Source organism: Tenrec ecaudatus, chromosome 12 (genome assembly GCF_050624435.1).
Source record: "Tenrec ecaudatus isolate mTenEca1 chromosome 12, mTenEca1.hap1, whole genome shotgun sequence".
NCBI classification, from domain to species: domain Eukaryota; kingdom Metazoa; phylum Chordata; class Mammalia; order Afrosoricida; family Tenrecidae; genus Tenrec; species Tenrec ecaudatus.
In genome coordinates this window covers 68,958,733-68,975,416 of record NC_134541.1, presented here as the reverse complement: position 1 = coordinate 68,975,416, position 16,684 = coordinate 68,958,733, and the positions used below count along the sequence as shown (strand labels likewise).

General features: G+C 46.1%; 1 protein-coding gene across 1 annotated transcript in view; it reads right to left on the bottom strand.

Annotated features, from left to right (window-relative positions):
- The window catches only part of ACRV1 (acrosomal vesicle protein 1), a 116,292-nt gene extending 107,263 nt beyond the window's left edge, over positions 1 to 9,029 (bottom strand). Inside the window, exons 1-3 of the mRNA XM_075527998.1 lie at positions 8,945 to 9,029; positions 8,174 to 8,319; positions 6,780 to 6,947 (exon numbers count right to left, since the gene is read on the bottom strand). Coding sequence (XP_075384113.1) covers positions 6,780 to 6,947; positions 8,174 to 8,319; positions 8,945 to 9,029 — 399 coding nt within the window. The remainder of the gene's footprint in view (positions 1 to 6,779; positions 6,948 to 8,173; positions 8,320 to 8,944) is intronic.
- Positions 9,030 to 16,684: the final 7,655 nt, after the last annotated feature.

Genomic DNA, 16,684 nt, shown 5'->3' with positions numbered 1-16,684 from the left:
ACTGGAGGAGGCAGAGAACCACACCAGTGATCTAGACGACAGTCAAACAGACTTTAAGAAATGTGAACATAAATCTAAAAAGATCATCAAGAACGCTGAAGAAAATGTTAGCGCTATGTCTGATTCTATGATGAGGAACAACATCAGAAACATCAGAATAATTGGATTACCAGAGGAAGACACATCAAGAAGTCATCTGTAAAAATAGTGAGAGAATTTTTGGAGGTAAACTTCCCCAGCTTAATGAAAACCAGGCAGCCATTCAGAAGGCTGAAAGAACAGCAGCTAGACTGCATCCCTTGAAGTCACCAAGGCACATAATAGTTAAACTGCACAACTTTGAAGAAAAGGAGAAATCAGTAGAGCAGCTAGAATAAAACAAGCAATCACATATAAAAGTTGCCAAATAAGAATGTGCTCAGACCTAGCAGCAGACACTAAGTAGAAGAAAAGAGAGGGGAGTGATATATTCCAAAAATTAAAAGAAAATAATGCAAACCCAAGAATCCACTACCCAGCCAAATTATCTATCAAGATAGATGGAGAAGTAACAGTCTTCTGAGACCAGGAATAACTCAAAGACTACGTTAGCAGAAACCCAGCACTACAAAAGATCCCTAGCGACCCAGTATGGACGGAAGAAGAGCACTCACCGAGCATAAATAAGAGACCGCTATATAGAACAACCCCACCTAGAGGACAACAAGGAGAAAACCACTCCCAAGGTAGCATTGGCTTAAGGGTGGAAAGAAGACAATAAGGAACCACAGACACATCCATAACAGGAGGTAGAAAAAGACCCAACACAAAAGGCAAGGCAAACAAATGGCGTCAAAGGTATTCACTTGGGGAAGGAAGAGGTGAAGCTATCGTTGTTTGAAGATGATATGATTTTATATATGGAAAATCCCAAAAGCACCTGAGGGGAGTGCAGGAAGTGAGAGGGGAATATCGCAGAGTGGCAGGCTACAACACCAACAAACAGAAGTGTATCAGACTGCTATACACATCGAATAAGAACACAGAAGAGGAGATACCAAAAGGTGGTACCCTTGACAATAGCAAAGCACAAATGGAAATAACTAGGGCTATACCTGACTAAAAGAACAAAATATTTATATGAGGAAAGCTACAGAACACTATTACAAGAAAGCAAGGGTGAACTCAACCAATGGAAGGATAGCCCATGCTTATGGATTGGAAGTCTCAACCTAGTGAATATGCCAGTTTTGGCCAAGGCACTATCTAAGTTTAATGCAAAATCCCAATGAAATTACCCTCCTCTTTCTTCAAAGAAATGGAAAACCTGATTACCAACTCCTTATGGAGAGAGAAGAAGCCCCGAATTAGCCCAGAACTCCTCAAAAGGAAGGATACAGTGGGAGGACTTCCTTTACCTGACTTTGGCATATGTTATACAACCACGGTGGTCAAATCCACATGGTATTGATACAATGACAGGTACGCAGACCAATGGAAAAGAACAACACGCAGGAATCAGATCATCAGCATACAGACAACTGATCTTTGATAAGGGCCCCCAAAATATCAAATGGGAAGCAGATGCCCTCTTCTACAAGTGGTGCTGGAAAAAATGGAGATCTACCTGTGGAAAAATGAAGTAAGACCTTTATCTCACTCCATGCAAAGGGATCAACTCAAGGTAGACCACCGAGCTCAAGGTAAAATCCTAAACAATTAGGGCCATCAATGAGGGGAAAAGGACACACCTGAGAACTTTGGGGCAGGAAATACTTAGGCTATCAGAAATAGGGAAGGACATACATACAGAGGAGTCACCAATTGAGAAATGGTATATACTGAAGATAAGACACCTATGTACATCGAAATAATTCACCAAGAGGGTACTAAGGCAGTCCACGGACTGGGAAAACATCTTTAGCAATGACAAATCAGACAAAGGCCTCATTACTAAAATCTACACTATTCTGCTAGCTTCCCAAAAGAGAAAAACCTATTTCCCACTGAGGAGGTGGGCAAAGGACCTGAACAGAAGTTTCACAGGGGGCAAAAATCAGAATGGCCAACAAACATATGAGAAAATGTTCCCGATCTTTAGCCATAAGAGAAATGCAAATGAAAACAACAATGAGGTACCACCTAATGCCTTCAAAGAAAGCCCAATTCAAAGAATCAGAAAGCAACAAGTGTTGGAGGGGCTGTGGTGAGATAGGAGCTATCATCCACTGCTGGTGAACCTGTAGGTATATACAGCCACGATGGCAATCCACTTGGTGATTTCTAAAGCAGATGGAAAATTACCTATCTTACGACCCAGAAATCCTCTAGTGGACATACACCCAGAGAGGCAAGGAACAAGCCACGGCCAGACAGCTGCGCTCTAATGTTCCTTGCGCCACAATTCACAAAGGCAAAGAGTTGGAAACAACCCAAATTTCCATCAACATATGAATGGATTAAAAAACCGTGGTACATAAATGTAATGGAGCACTACACATCACTAAGAAGTACTGATGAACGCAATAAGCACATCGCTGGATGATATGATGCTAAGTGAAGTAATCCACGCACAAGAGAACAAGTGCAACATGATTTCGCTGAGGTAAGCTTAAAAAATGCAAAAGGGGCATAGGGCAAGAGCAAATGTACACAAACGTTCCTGAGTGAGGTCCAGGTAGTATGGAATGGGACAGACCAAATCCAGGGGGTACATATGGTAGCCAACTGAAAAGGAAAAGGTAAAAATAAAAAGGAAAAAAAGGAGAAATGGATAGTGGAGAAAAGGACACTGACCCACCCAAGGCGAGGGTATTGTTTATATCTCCATAGGGAAAGAGGGACCAGGCTTCATGCCGGTGCTCCAAGATGTGAATGCAATATACTGGCATGAAGCAGGGAACCAAGAGAAAGGTCTGAGGGCCAGGCCCCAATCCCTACTTCGTGGACAGCCACCCCTCCCCACAGAAGAATTTACATCAGAGGACCGCATTGAAGCTATAGCTCAGGGAGAGTGACATGTCTGATCAGAGCACTGGGGAGCAAATGACGGGCGAGGAAGAGAGAGTGGAGCACACTCTGGCCCACCAAGCCTTGAGGATGATATCCCCACTCAGAGCAGCCAATGCACAGAGAGGACCATATGGCTGGCCCCACTATGAGACACGACATCCCTCACTGACACATAGCCCTTCAGGGGACAACACTGGAGACAGTGGGGGATTTGTGCCCGATCTGACACCACCATACCGAGGCAAAACTCTGGAGGAATGCAACAGAACAGCACGGGGAGCAGAACAAGGAAGTCCTGTGGAGTACCACAAACGACTTTTGGTCCAGTGCGTGTAACCCAATCAGACTCAACCAGAGAACACTCCTAAAGGTCAGCAAACAGGCCTTGAACCATTTACAGGCTTTCCCTTTTTTGTGTCATTGGCTTTTTGGTGGTGCCATAGTTTTGCTTCCTTTTGTCACTTTCTTTTGCTCTGTCTTGTTTTTTGTGTGCATATTATGATCTCCTCAGGTCTATGTCTAGAAGATAGGCTGGATAAACCATCTGGAGGGGAAAGCAATGGGACCAGTGTTCCCGGGGGTACATAGCAAAGGGGGAGGTGGAGGAAAGGAAGTGGTGTTAATCAACCGAGGGACAAGGGAACGACAAGTGATCCAAAATCAGTGTCGAGGCGTGTGTAAGAGGCCTGTTAGGACTTGATCAAGGGAAATGTAACCAAGAGGAATTACTGAAACCCAAAAGAAGGCTGAGCATGGCAGTGGGACAAGAGGAAAGTAAAAGGAAATCAAGGAAAGAACTAGTAGGCAAAGGGCATTTATAAAGGTCTAAATACAGGCGTGTACATGTATAAATATATTTAAATATCTTGATGGGGAAATAGATCTATGTGCATATATTTACTTACAGGTTTAGTATTGAGGTAGCAAATGGACATTGATCCTCCACTCAAGTACTCCTCAGTTCAAGAACACTTTGTTCTATTAACTTGGCAGACCATGATGCTCACCTTCCCAACATGTTTGCTCAAGACAAATGTGTGCATAAGCAAAGGAGGTGAAGAAAGCTGATGGTGTCCAGCTTTCAAAAGATATAGCATGTGGGGTCTTAAAGGCTTGAACATAAACATCGGCCATGTAACTCGGAAGCCACAAAACCCTATGGAAGAAGCACACCAGCCTTTGTGACCACGAGGTGAAGACAGAATAAGATACCAGGCATCAAAAACCAAACTAATAACACAATGCAAATGATGGAATTCAGAGTGGAGATCCAAAGCCCATCCAGAGACAAGTGGACATTCCCTCACACAAGGGTCAAGGGAAAGAACAGGACAGCCAGGGTGCAGCATAACACCGAGAGAACACACAATGTTCCTTAGTTCTGTCATTCTTCCCCTCCACCTCACTCTCATGACCCGAGTTTCAACTCACAATCAAGCTACACTTGAGCATATGCCCTGGCGCAGATAAGATCTTTCGACATACTGAATCCAGAACTGGTCATCCATGTGGAACAGGAATGGGAGGTGCGATACCTGTTGGTAGGGGGAAGGTGGGAGGAGAAATGGGAGACGCTGGTAACCGACTACAGTGATGAATGTATAATCACCCCACCTCACAGCCACGGGGACAAACAACAGTAACTTGGGTGAAGGGAGACAGCGGGCACTGTAAGATATCAAAACAATAATAATTTAGCATTGATGAGGGTCCCATGAGGGTGGGAGAGTATGGAAAAAGGGGCAAAAAAGAGGAGCCGACGCCAAGGACTCAAAAAGAAAGAAACCGTTTAGAAAAGGATGATGTCTAAGTATGCACAAATGTTTCAGTACAACTGATGTATAGGTTGTTATGAGAGGTGTGACAGCCCCAAGAAAATGATTTATTTAAAAAATTGTAAAAAGCAGAGAAGGCAAGTGGACACGGGAAATATAGGTGCCGAGGCAGAAGGGGAACCAAAAACAAGCTGAAGAGGAATGTCCTTCACCCCGAGTAACAGAGAGAAATGGCCTGGAACTAAAGCTAATTGCCTGATTTTTATTTCTAGCTTCTTAAACATTGAGAAAATAAATTTGTTTGCTGAAGTCTTCCACATATGATCTTTCTATTATACAGACACTAGATAACCATGACACTCCATTTCCCCTTGAAATCTATTTCTTAAAATATAGATGGAGCGCATTTCCACTCCCCCCAAAAGTTGGTATAATGTGAAACATGTAGCCTATGTCATTGAACAACATGTGTAGAAATTGTTTAATCGGATCCTATTTTATTACGTAAACTCCCAAGAAAAGACAATTTATATATATAACAAACTCTGAGGAAAGCATGAGAATGTGGGAGAGTATCCCTGATAGGCACCCCAGAACCGGAGAAAACAAACAACAACAAAAATCCACAACGAAAATAATGCAAGAACGTCAGGAAGTGTTACGGAGTCGCTCCCACACAGACCACTGACCCACAAGCAGCTGCAAAGTAACAAAGCAAAACTTTATTACAGAAAGGCAAAAAGACAAATAGACAAGAAGACAACTCCGGATTTGGGCTACAGCATGGCCACACAGGGTCCAAAGCTGAAGCGTCTGGCCAAATTTTTCTTTCCCTTTTATACACTTAAAACCAGCAAGGCGAGGGGGGTAGAGCAAGGAATGGGAAAGGGTGTTTACACAAGATAACAGGGATGCGGGTAGTTCAGCATGTCCTGCTCAGCTTATCTTGGACCAGAAGATTTTGCAAAACTTCTTGCTCACATTTATGAGTAGATATTTGCAAGGTCACAGGGACTTGCTTTTCTAAAATAACATACCTCTCCTAGAATGGGGGGGTGGCACTTAAGCTTTTCAAAATGGAGTAACTTAAGACAAATTATTTTATTCTATTAAGCCTTAACATTCCCTCCTCTTCTAGTAACTAAATCAAATCCTTGATTCCCTAACTTTTTTATTTGCTAAAACCTGATAATTGGTTTTAAGAACCATCAACTTGATATCTTGTAGCGAGTTCTGATTAACTTGAGAAGGGCGTTGAAAGCACACGGGCCCACAGTGAGGGCAAGTACGAACAGAATAAGGGGCCCAGCAATGGCACTAAGTAAAGATGTGAGCCCGGGAGAGGCTGAAAACATCTGTTGATACCAGTTTTCTTGACTGGTTAGGGCCTTTCTTCTATCTTGCAGTTGTTTTTGGAGTTATATATTTTTTTAATTACACCGGAGTGATTTACATAAAAACAGCATGCTTCTTCTAATGCCATACACAAACCCCCTTGTTTAAGAAACAGCAAGTTTAGGCCTTTTCTATTTTGTAGCGCTATCGGCTAGGGAGCTTAGGGAGGTTTCAAGAGCAGTTACTGACTTTTCTAGAGCCTGGAGATCATGATTACCTTGCAGGCTGAGGGCAGTAAGTCAGCCCCTTCCTTTATTAGTGCTGTACTCCCAAGTGCGGTAGCCCCAGCAACCCCTAGTGCTAGCAAAACTGGGACTAGCACAGGCGCGCGTTTGAAACGTCCCGTGAAGTGGCGAGAGTCAAGATTAAGATGTTCACGCCCCCCTTCTCCTGAATGATAATACACCTGCGGAATGATGTGCGTTAAAATACAAAGGTTGTTAGTTAGTAAGGGAGCATACGCCCATGGGGTGTACATAGTCCTTGTCCCGAGATGTCTCCCAGCGTTAGTTTGGGTTCCTTCTTCCCAGCAACCTTTGCCGCAGTCGGGGTACTCAGGACAACAGGGTATGGTCCTTCCCAGCGTGGTTCTAGTTGACCTGGACTTAGTCTTTTTACCCACACTAGGTCGCCGGGGTTGAAGAGGGGTTTTCGGCTTTCCTCGTCGCGGGCCGGAGTCTGGTCGGACGGCACGTTGTTTCTGATTCGCTGGCGCTCTGCTTGCAAGGCCCGTAATGACTTAACCATGTTATGGTTTTTGATTTCGCTTAACACTTTACTTCCAATCTTAGGTAACAATGGGCGTGGAAACCCGTACATTATCTCAAATGGAGAATAACCATGCTTTTGAGGTGTACATCTCACCCGAAGCAAGGCAAAAGGTAGGAGGCTAACCCAATCTCCGCCAGTTTTTAACTTTCATTTAGTGAGAACTTCCTTAATTGTTCTATTTGCTCTTTCTCCCTGTCCAGAGCTTTGTGGTCGGTAACTACAATGCAACTTCCCATTGGTTTTTAGCACCCCAGTTGGTAATTTTGTTAAGTGGGCAGTAAACGCCAGGCCATTGTCAGATCCTATGAACATAGGGAGTCTGAATCTGGGAATCATTTCAAAGACTAACTTTTTAACTGCAATGAGGGCAGTTTCTCTCTTTGTGGGATAGGCCTCTGTCCAGCCAGAAAAAGCGTCCAGAAAAACAAGGAGATACCTGAAGTTGCCTGGTGCTCGTGGGAGTTCAGTCAAATCTACTTTCCAATGTTCACCTGGAGCTTTTCCTTGGTATCTTTGTCCTGGGTGATGAACTGGGACAGGGTTAGCATTTACCTGAGCACATACCGGGCACCTTGCAGCTTCACTTCTGGTTAGCTGGTACAGTCCTTTAATTACATAATCCTTGTGCAGGAGCTCTGCTAATTTTGGCCAGTTCTTGTTCAGCTTGTGAGTAATGGGGAGGCTCGAGGTTGTTAGAGGGTTCTAGCAGAGGCAGGATGGTTTTGGAGCTGGCTGCTTGGCGCGCAGCCTGATCAGCCAGTCTGTTGCCATTAGATACTTGGCTTGGTACTGGGTGATTCTGGAATTTGAGAGCCATCTGTCTGGAGGAGCCCGGAGGAGTTGCTCTACATTGTGAGGAGCAGTGATGACGAGGTTCTGGTCAAAAGTGAGCTTTGAGGCTTCTTTCACCATCAGGGCGGTGGCTGCAATTGCCCTCAAGCAGTTAGGCCATTCAGCAACTACTGGGTCGAGTCTTTTGGAGAGGTACGCTACGGGTCGTTTTTAGGGCCTGAGAGCCTGTACCAACACACAAGGTGAAAGGGCTTTTTGAGGTTAGAAAGGGCTAGGGCAGGAGCACTTACCAGTGCAGTCTTCAGCTTCTGGAAAGCCTTTACTTCTACCTCTGTTCATATTAGTTCAGCCTTTGTTGCTCCAGTAGCTGCATAGAGTGGTTTGGCTAATTCTGCAAAACCCAGGATCCACAGGCAGCAATATCCTACTGCCCCTAGACATTCCCGTACCTGTCTTTTGGTGGTGGGTTTGGGTATAGCTTGGATGGCCTGGATTCTGCTATTTGACAAAGTTTGATTGCCATCCTTTAACTTATACCCCAGGTAGGTGACGATTTTTGTACACAGCTGGGCCTTTTTGGCAGAAACTTTATAGCCTAGTTGGCTTATTGGGTATTGTTTTACTCGAATTGGAGTGGCAGAGCTTTGTAATTGAACTACAATGGGTGCCCGGTGTTTAGCCAGCCCCGGGGGATTTGTTTTTGCCCACACATTACGGATTGTGGCTTTCCATCTTTCCAGGAGTCCCCCAGGGTCTTGGTGTTTCTTTTCGGCGTCTGCTGCAAGGAAGAGGTGAGACTCTTCTGTAAGGTTTATTTGGGAGCGAAACAGAACCAGAGATCCAATTAAGAAAGTTTTAGAAGCAGGCTTTATTGAGAAGCTTGTGGGCGGGATCAGCAACTCAGGGCATTGAGTTATTGAAGCCGCGCAGAGGGACGTTTGAGTGGTGTTTTTATAACCCTTTCTGACAGGCACAGGGGGAAAAAAGGGGATAACTATGCTTACTCAAGGAATTGTAAGAAAAGGAAGTGATTGTAAAAATTTTCTGGGAGTTGAGGGGGAGTTGGGCAAACTGGCTGAGCAAGCGTCTAGAAGGTGGGCAAGCTGACTGAGCAAGCGTCCTGTTAGTAAAAATATGCTGGTTTTATTCAAGGGAGGGGGGGGTAGGTACAGGGTAAGTTTCAAGAACTTAACATAGTTCCCAAATCAAAATGGAGTTACTTGTGCTAAGATCCTTCATCCCAGACTCCACCCTATAGGGAAAATGGACGATGTTGTCTTTCGGTAACTGCTTCATGGTGACCATGGACGACGATTTAAGGGGGAGGGGGGCTTTCTAAGGCGGAGTACTGGGATTCTAGGGTGGACGCACGATGGGGGAATTCATATCGAGGCTCCGGAGAGTTTCATATTGGGGTTCATGAGGCTGCAACATCATTTGGTGAACTGAAGCTTGGGTGATGTTGCAGAGCCTGTTTTGGAAAAACTGGATAAAACAAGGAGCAATTAAAAGTAAAAGTGTAAATAAAATTATGGGTCCTATTATGGGGGCTAAAATGGAGTACAGAGAAGTGCTCCACCAGGGAGAAGTTCCATCTGTTGTTGGCCTGGTGCTCTGTAACTCACGGCTTAGTTTGTTAAGGTTCTGTAGATTGGTTTCCACAATTCCCGACTCATTGATGTAATAACAGCATTCCTCCTGGAGGAAGAGGCAGGTTCCTCCCTTTTCTGCCGTGAGGAGGTCCAGAGCGCGGCGGTTCTGTAAGGTAACTTGAGCAACAGAAGTTATTTGTCTTTGTATGGAGGCTAAGGATTCTGCACAGATATCGAGTGTCGATTGGAAGCGTTCGGCTAACTGATTGGTTGTGGTGATGGAGTGTCCCAGGGCGCCGCCACTCAGTTCCACCGCGACTGCTGACGAAGCTAGGGAAAGGCCTACAACAACCGGGAGAAAAACTGCTCTTTTACTGCGGTGACTATGTGTCTGGGTGTCTCTGGTCTGGAATTCAGCTGGGGTGTAGACAGTGAGCTGCGGAACTAGAGTGACAGGTAGACACAGGAGGGCAGAACTGCTACCGATGTTAAGATGTTTGGTGAGTGTATAATTGCACCAGAAGAAAAATGCTGCTGGTGCTGTTATTGGCTGGGAGGGTGGCATTGTGGTGTTGCACAGTTGAGTGGATGCATTGGAGTAGCCAAAGGGCACCTGTGCGTACCCTGGTGTGAAGTACAGAGGGACATTGGGGATAATTATGGGTTGCATGGTGGAGACCTTAAGGGCAGATGACCAGCTGGCAACTGGGGCTGCTGCTAGAGGAGGGCATTCCAGGGCTGCACACATGAGGCAGGTGGAAAGGTTGCCTAATCCAGCAAGGTTGGCAATGGTCAGTCCCTGTTGCAATAGGGTGAGCCAGGAGAAGGGAGAATCGGAAGGTATAGAAATTTGGTTCATGAGTTGATGTTCCTGGATCTGAATATTACGGTGGATGGTGGATTGGACCTGGGCTAGCGACCTTTATATGAACAGTTTAGCATTAGGATATGTGCTGTGGGAGTTAAAATACCAGCCTCCCTTGACTGGTTTGGTCTACCTGTTGTTTTACGGGCCAGGGATGGTTAAGGGGAATTGTGTTCCTGACCAAAAGAACAGGTGGGTTTTGGTTATAGGGTAGGGGTGAGCATGGTGAATATTGCAGGACTTTTAGGGGCACCCTGTGTTTTGTTTTACCCATTTTTGTGCACAAGCGGGGTTAGAGGTTTGGTCATATAGAAAACAAACGATGGGGGGAGTTGGTTCTGGGAGAACGTGCGCATTCGGGGAGTTGGAACTGTGTCTGAACAAGGTGAAAATAAAGTAGGCTGGACCGGAATAACTGGCGACCAGGCAATCAGCTGTGGCTAGGAGATAACTTTGTCCTGTGAGTAGGTGATGCTGGCGATATTGGGGGTTAGTTACATTTTCAGTGAGAAAAAACCTCCAGGCGAAAGGGGAAGTTAATGCTAGGCTTAGCTGGCTGGTTTGGTGAGGCGAGTGAGGCGGAGAGACATAGGACCAGTAGACTGAACAGACCACTGGGGATCACGATTAACTTTGGTTACCGGTTTGACTCTGGAGAGGTATATCCAAGAGTGTAGACCAACTACTTTGACAGCCGAGGGAGTGGTGAGAATGACAGTGTACAGACCTTCCCACTGGGGTGATAAAGGTTTGGGTGTTAAAGATTTAATACAGTGTCTCCAGGGTGTACTTGACTTTGGGAGGTTGGGAGAGGCTGGAGAAGGTTCAGGGATAACGGAGTTAACGTGTTGTCTAAGGAGGTTGCGTAGTAAAGACAAATATGGTAAATATGAGGCTAATGGAGGGCTGTTACTGGGAGGGAAAGGGGAGAAAAGGAAGGGTCGCCTATAAAGTATTTCAAATGGACTGAGGCCGGACAGCTCCCGGGGGCGGGGGTCTGCGCGCAAACGGGTAAGGGCAAAAGGCATAGTGTAATAATAACATCCTGATAAAATTGCTTTACGCACAAACAATTTCTTGGGACTAATCTTATTTTAACAAGGGCAACTGTGTTTTCAGTTTACTCATTGCAGCTCGGAACTTGGGAAAACATAAAGACGTTGTTTTAAGAGAGTTACTAATACATTTCAATGAAAACTCAGTGATTTTTTTTTAATTTCCCTTTTTTTAACTAACACTGAAGAGTTAAAAGGAAGCTATCTGTTGAAGCTGTGGTTTCTGAAGCAGAACATTTGGTTGAACTCCTTCCTTACTTCTGCTTGGGTCTGCTTAACAATTCCAGTTTTGTTTTTAATAAAAGAAACCTTAGGCTTAGTCGGTGGGTTTTTGAAATTGGAAACTGGGGACAGGGATGAGGTTGTGGAGGTGGCCTGATCTAAGAGGGCGATAAGGGGAGAGCATTGTTGGAGAGGGAGATAGTACCATGTAACAGAGCAGGGCACAAGGGGATAACCAAGTAGGAGTGCGAAAATGGAGTTTTATTAAACGTGCAAAACAGCGATTGGGTTTGCCTAAGGGTGAAGGGAGACTTATCAATTCCCACCACAGAAATCTGGGAAGGAAAAGTAAGGCCCGAGTGAGAGGAGATCACAGAATAGGTAGCCCCCGTAATCCATCAAAAGAGATGGACTCACCCATTACCTTGAGCGTGACGCTGGGCTTGGCGAGGGTTACCGGAGTCGAGGAGCTAGGGCCTCTTCAGTCCATGAATCCCAGCAACTCCATACCTTGTAGCTCTGTGTCTGGAACTTCCTGGATTTCGGCGCCTCGGCTTTGCGGGGCCGGGGTCAGAGCCAGGGTTGGGCAGTCCGACTTCCAGTGGCCTGGCCGTTTGCACAGTGGGCAAGGATTGGCAGGAGGCTTGGGTTTGGGGCAAGTTTTTGCCCAGTGGCCGTCACAGCCACACTTGAAGCACGCTCTTGGTGGTAAGTGCTGGCTCCCCTGGGGAACGCGGCGATGGACGGGATTACCTGCCGGCCTTAGGGCTGCTACCAGGCCTTGGGAATGGAAGCTAACCATCTGTTGGACCCTCGCCTGGCTAGTGGCCTCAGCCGTCTCCTCCCGGGCGTTGAAAACTTTATATGCCATTTTTACCAGATCCTGTATAGGGGCTTCAGGGCCCTCCTCAGCCCTTTTCAGCTTTTTTCTAATGTCAGGGGCTGAGTGAGAGAGGAAGTGAGGGGCTAAGATAGAGGCCTTGCTTCTAGACCCTGGGTCTAGACGAGTGTACTCTGTGAGTGCCTCCTGGAGGCGGTTAAGAAAGAGAGCAGGCTTCTTATCTGCCTTTTGGGTGACTCTCCTTAGTTTGCCACAGTTGACAACCTTGCAGGAAACGGTTTCTAAGCTTTGAATGAGGTATCAGAGCATTAGGTTGTTTTTTGTGGGGAAGGTCGGACCCCTGGCCAGGCTGATAATTCTAACCGGGGTTTTTTAGTGGGATGGCATGTGCCTTCAAGGGGACATTTGAGTTGATAGCGTGGTCTTTGTTTGCTAGCTGGCGACCTGCATCAGAGACTTGCTCACGCTCTTTTCGGTGGTATAGGTAGAAGCAAGGATTACTTGGGTGTTATGCCAGGTAAAATTATACATTTGGGTAAGGTAAGTAAATTTTTTTAATAAATTGAGAGAGGTTTGCTGAGAAAGATCCCAGGTGGGTCTTTATCTGTGACAGGTCCTGTAAGGAAAAAGGGACATGGACTTGGATGAGTCCCTCTGTTCCCACAATCTCCCTTAGTGGGCAAAGGGCAGCAGGAGGGTTGCGAGAACGGGTATGAGAGGCGACCAATGAGGACAGGGGAGAACTATCGGACGGAGAGGCGACCGATGAGGATAGGGGAGAACTATTGGACGGATGACAGGAAGGCGCAGTGGGCAGGGGAGACTGATAGGGTGGCAAGAGCGGCGTGCTGAGGAGCTTGGCTGGCTCTTCAGGGGTTTGAATGTTAAGGTTCTTCTGCTGAGGGGATTGCGCTAACAGTATTTGGTGGGTGGAACAGTGGCTACAGAGCTCGGGGTGGGAGCGCGGAACGCAAGCTTCAAAAAGCCTGCACATAGGGGACTTCAGAATCCTTACCAGTCCTCCTGCAGAAATTGTCCAGGTCCTGTGAAACGTTGAAATTGAAAGTGCCAGTCGGAGGCCAACGCAACTGGTTATCGAGCTGATACTTGGGCCAGGCAACTTGGGAAAGAAAAACACGTTTTTTTCTTTCACAAGGTCTGGCTGTACCCCAGGCTGGAGAAGTTTTTTAAGAGACATCCCAGTGGAGTCAATGGGTCAATTTTGGACTGCCCGGTGCCCATGGTGAGAGTAAGATAAAGAGATTCAGCTTACAGACACTGCAGAGGTGTGAATAGGAAACACACAGCCAGGTAAAAACAGTTCTAGGCTAACTCTATGAGAGTTAGTCCAGTCTGAGGGGGAGGCACCCGGCACCCATGGTGAGAATAAGAGGGAGGAGAAGACATAGAGATGCAGCTTACAGACACTGCAGAGGTGTGAATAGGAAGTACACAGCCAGGTTAAACAGCTCTAGGCTAATCCTCTGAGAGTTAGTCCAGTCTGGAGGGGGCAGATGCCGCGAGGCCTTATTGCCAATAGTCCTGTCAGTGGTGGGACCTTCAGAAAGTGAATGCCAGTGCATTAGGTAAAAGGCCACATGGAAAGGGGGAGAGGGAGTGAGCAAAAACAAGGTTTCGGTTTTCCTGGTGAGCAGGACCAGGCAGGAGTCACTCAGGTGTCCCTAAGTGAGTCCTGGCTGGAACAGCAGTGAAAGACGTGGGGAAGGGATTGCCAAGACGTCTCAAGAACAATCACTGCCCAAGGCCCCTGGGGCCAACGGAAGGAGAATTCCCGGCGCGGCAGCTTCTTGGATGGGAAGGCTCCGGCGGAGCTCAAAAACCGAAACCAAGCTTGGATGAATAGAGGGAAGTGGAAAGAAAAAAGGGAACTCACCAGGGCAGCTGCAGGTTGGTGTTGAACGCATCCAAGAGCTGAAGGTCCTGGAGATTTGGGGGAGATAGGGGGGCTCTCAGGGGACCCCCAAAAGAGGGGGGAGCCACACACCTATCCCAGGTTCTCGACACCATAATGCAAGGTTTATTTGGGAGCGAAACAGAACCAGAGATCCAATTAAGAAAGTTTTAGAAGCAGGCTTTATTGAAGCCGCGCAGAGGGAAGTTTGAGTGGTGTTTTTATACCCCTTTCTGACAGGCACAGGGGAAAAAAAGGGGATAACTATGCTTACACAAGGGATTGTAAGAAAAGGAAGTAATTGTTAAAATTTTCTGGGAGTTGAGGGGGAGTTGGGCAAGCTGACTGAGCAAGCATGCTGTTAGTAAAAATATGCTGGTTTTATTCAAGGGAGGGGGGGTAGGTACAGGGTAAGTTTCAAGAACTTAACATAGTTCCCAAATCAAAATGGAGTTACTTGTGCTAAGATCCTTCATCTTCTTTAATTGGAAACGAAACCAGCAGGGCCCCGACCCCCGTTAGTACCTGCATGGAGTCTTTTTTGAAGGAAATAGTGGCCTTCAGCTTGCTGAGCAGGTCTCCTCCCAGGAGGGGGGTGGGACATTCTGGAATGACTAAGAAAGAGTGAGTCACAGTTCCTTTTCCCAGGTTAGAAATTCTAGCTGACGACCATGGATATGTCTTCACTTTTCCCGTGGCCCCAATAATTTTAGCAGTGTCCTTGGAGAGGGGGCCAATAGGTGAGGTGAGCACTGAATGGGTTGCTCCGGTGTTTACTAAAAAATTGATTGGTTTGTTTTCCACCATGAGAGTTACCCTGGGCTTAGGGGGGTGGGGGGTGTGCTGAACCCCGGCCCCGTCACTCCAGCTCCTCCACTAAGACAGGGATGGAGGGTTTCTTGGGTTTCCATTGTCCTCGGTTAGGGCACTCGCTTTTCCAGTGCCCTTCTTCCTTGAACACAGCACACTGATCCTTTCCTAAACGCGGCTGGGTGGGCCTTCGCTGTGTTTGGCCGAAATCTCCTTTTTTCTTTTTTTGGCGGGGGGGGGGGGTGGCTCCAGGTGCGGCGGGCCCTGGCTTCTGTTGCTAGAAGCACCTTTGCCATTTTTTGAGTAAGATCTCGGGTTGCCTCAGCTGGATCTTCTCTGTTGTCAAAAACTTTTTGGGCCACCGGCAGGAGCTCAGAGAGAGATTTACCCTCAAAGCCTTCTAATTTTTGCAACTTTTTTCTAATATTAGGAGCTGACTGTGCTACAAACTGCATAACAAGAGCCGCCTGATTAGCCGGGGCGCTGGGGTTTATGGGTGTGTACACCTGGTAAGCCTCTTGCAGCCTTTCAAGAAAGGCAGTAGGGCTTTCTTTAGGCCCCTGTTTAACCTTAGTGACTTTAGACAAATTGGTAGGCTTTTTTCCCCTGCATCTTTCAGACCCTTTTATAGTGTTGAGCAGTATTGGGTGAGGCTCCTATCTCCTGCAGAGGTATTAGGGTCCCAATCTGGTCTTGTTTTGGGGAACATTTCCTCTATCTGGCCAAATATATTTCACATAATAGTTAACATTTACTTGAACTGATTGGCATTATAAACCTGCCATGACACAGGGTTTGGAGTCCACTCTGTTTATACCTTTTTAAAGACTATGATTCTCCCTCCTTTTTTAATACAAGGTATTATCAGTCAGATGGCATTCTGCAGTGAAGAGGTTTACCAGCCTTTTTCACTATCCTGTGAATAATCCACCACCATTGATCTACTCTGTAAAGATTTTAAAACACCTCATTGCTTTTTACCATACGCAGTATTTGCTGGTATTGAAAACTAAGGCAAATTAAGTTTATTTTTTTAAAAACTTTTTATAACTTACTACATCCCCTCAAGTTGGGCTTTACTATCCTTTATATTTTGGCACAACCAGACATTTTACTTGAAGACAAAACTATTCTCTCTTTTTTTTCTTTTAAAACAAAACAAAACACAAAAACCTATTACCAATCATCCTGTTTTCACTCTTGCTTTTTAGCCCATGCTATGACTTTTAACTCAGTTCCTAAAATGGTTTTCATTTAGTTCTTTAGCATATACTAAGTCATTTAGAGACTAAGGAATGGGAAGTGTGTCATTGTTTTAGGGTGGCCTCGGCCGTACATTCCTCATAGACTTTTCACCCAGGCATGCGCAAACAGCCTCAGGTCAGTGTAACTTTGCTTCCCCATCTCAAGGCACAATGGGAAAAGCTTGCTTAAATCAATCTGGTTTGCATTCAACAAGTCAACAAGCATGAAAAGGCTCTCAATCTGCACACATGTTTTCCTCCTACCCTAAATTAAGCTACAGATCCTCACATTGTAATGTCCTGCAGCACCGGACAAAGTTTTGGGAAATAAGCTACTTCTTTGTGTCAAATACAGGGAACCACCAAGAAACTTCCGTGGGAATGCTGTCCTAAGGACTCCAGGTGGATGCCCACAAGCG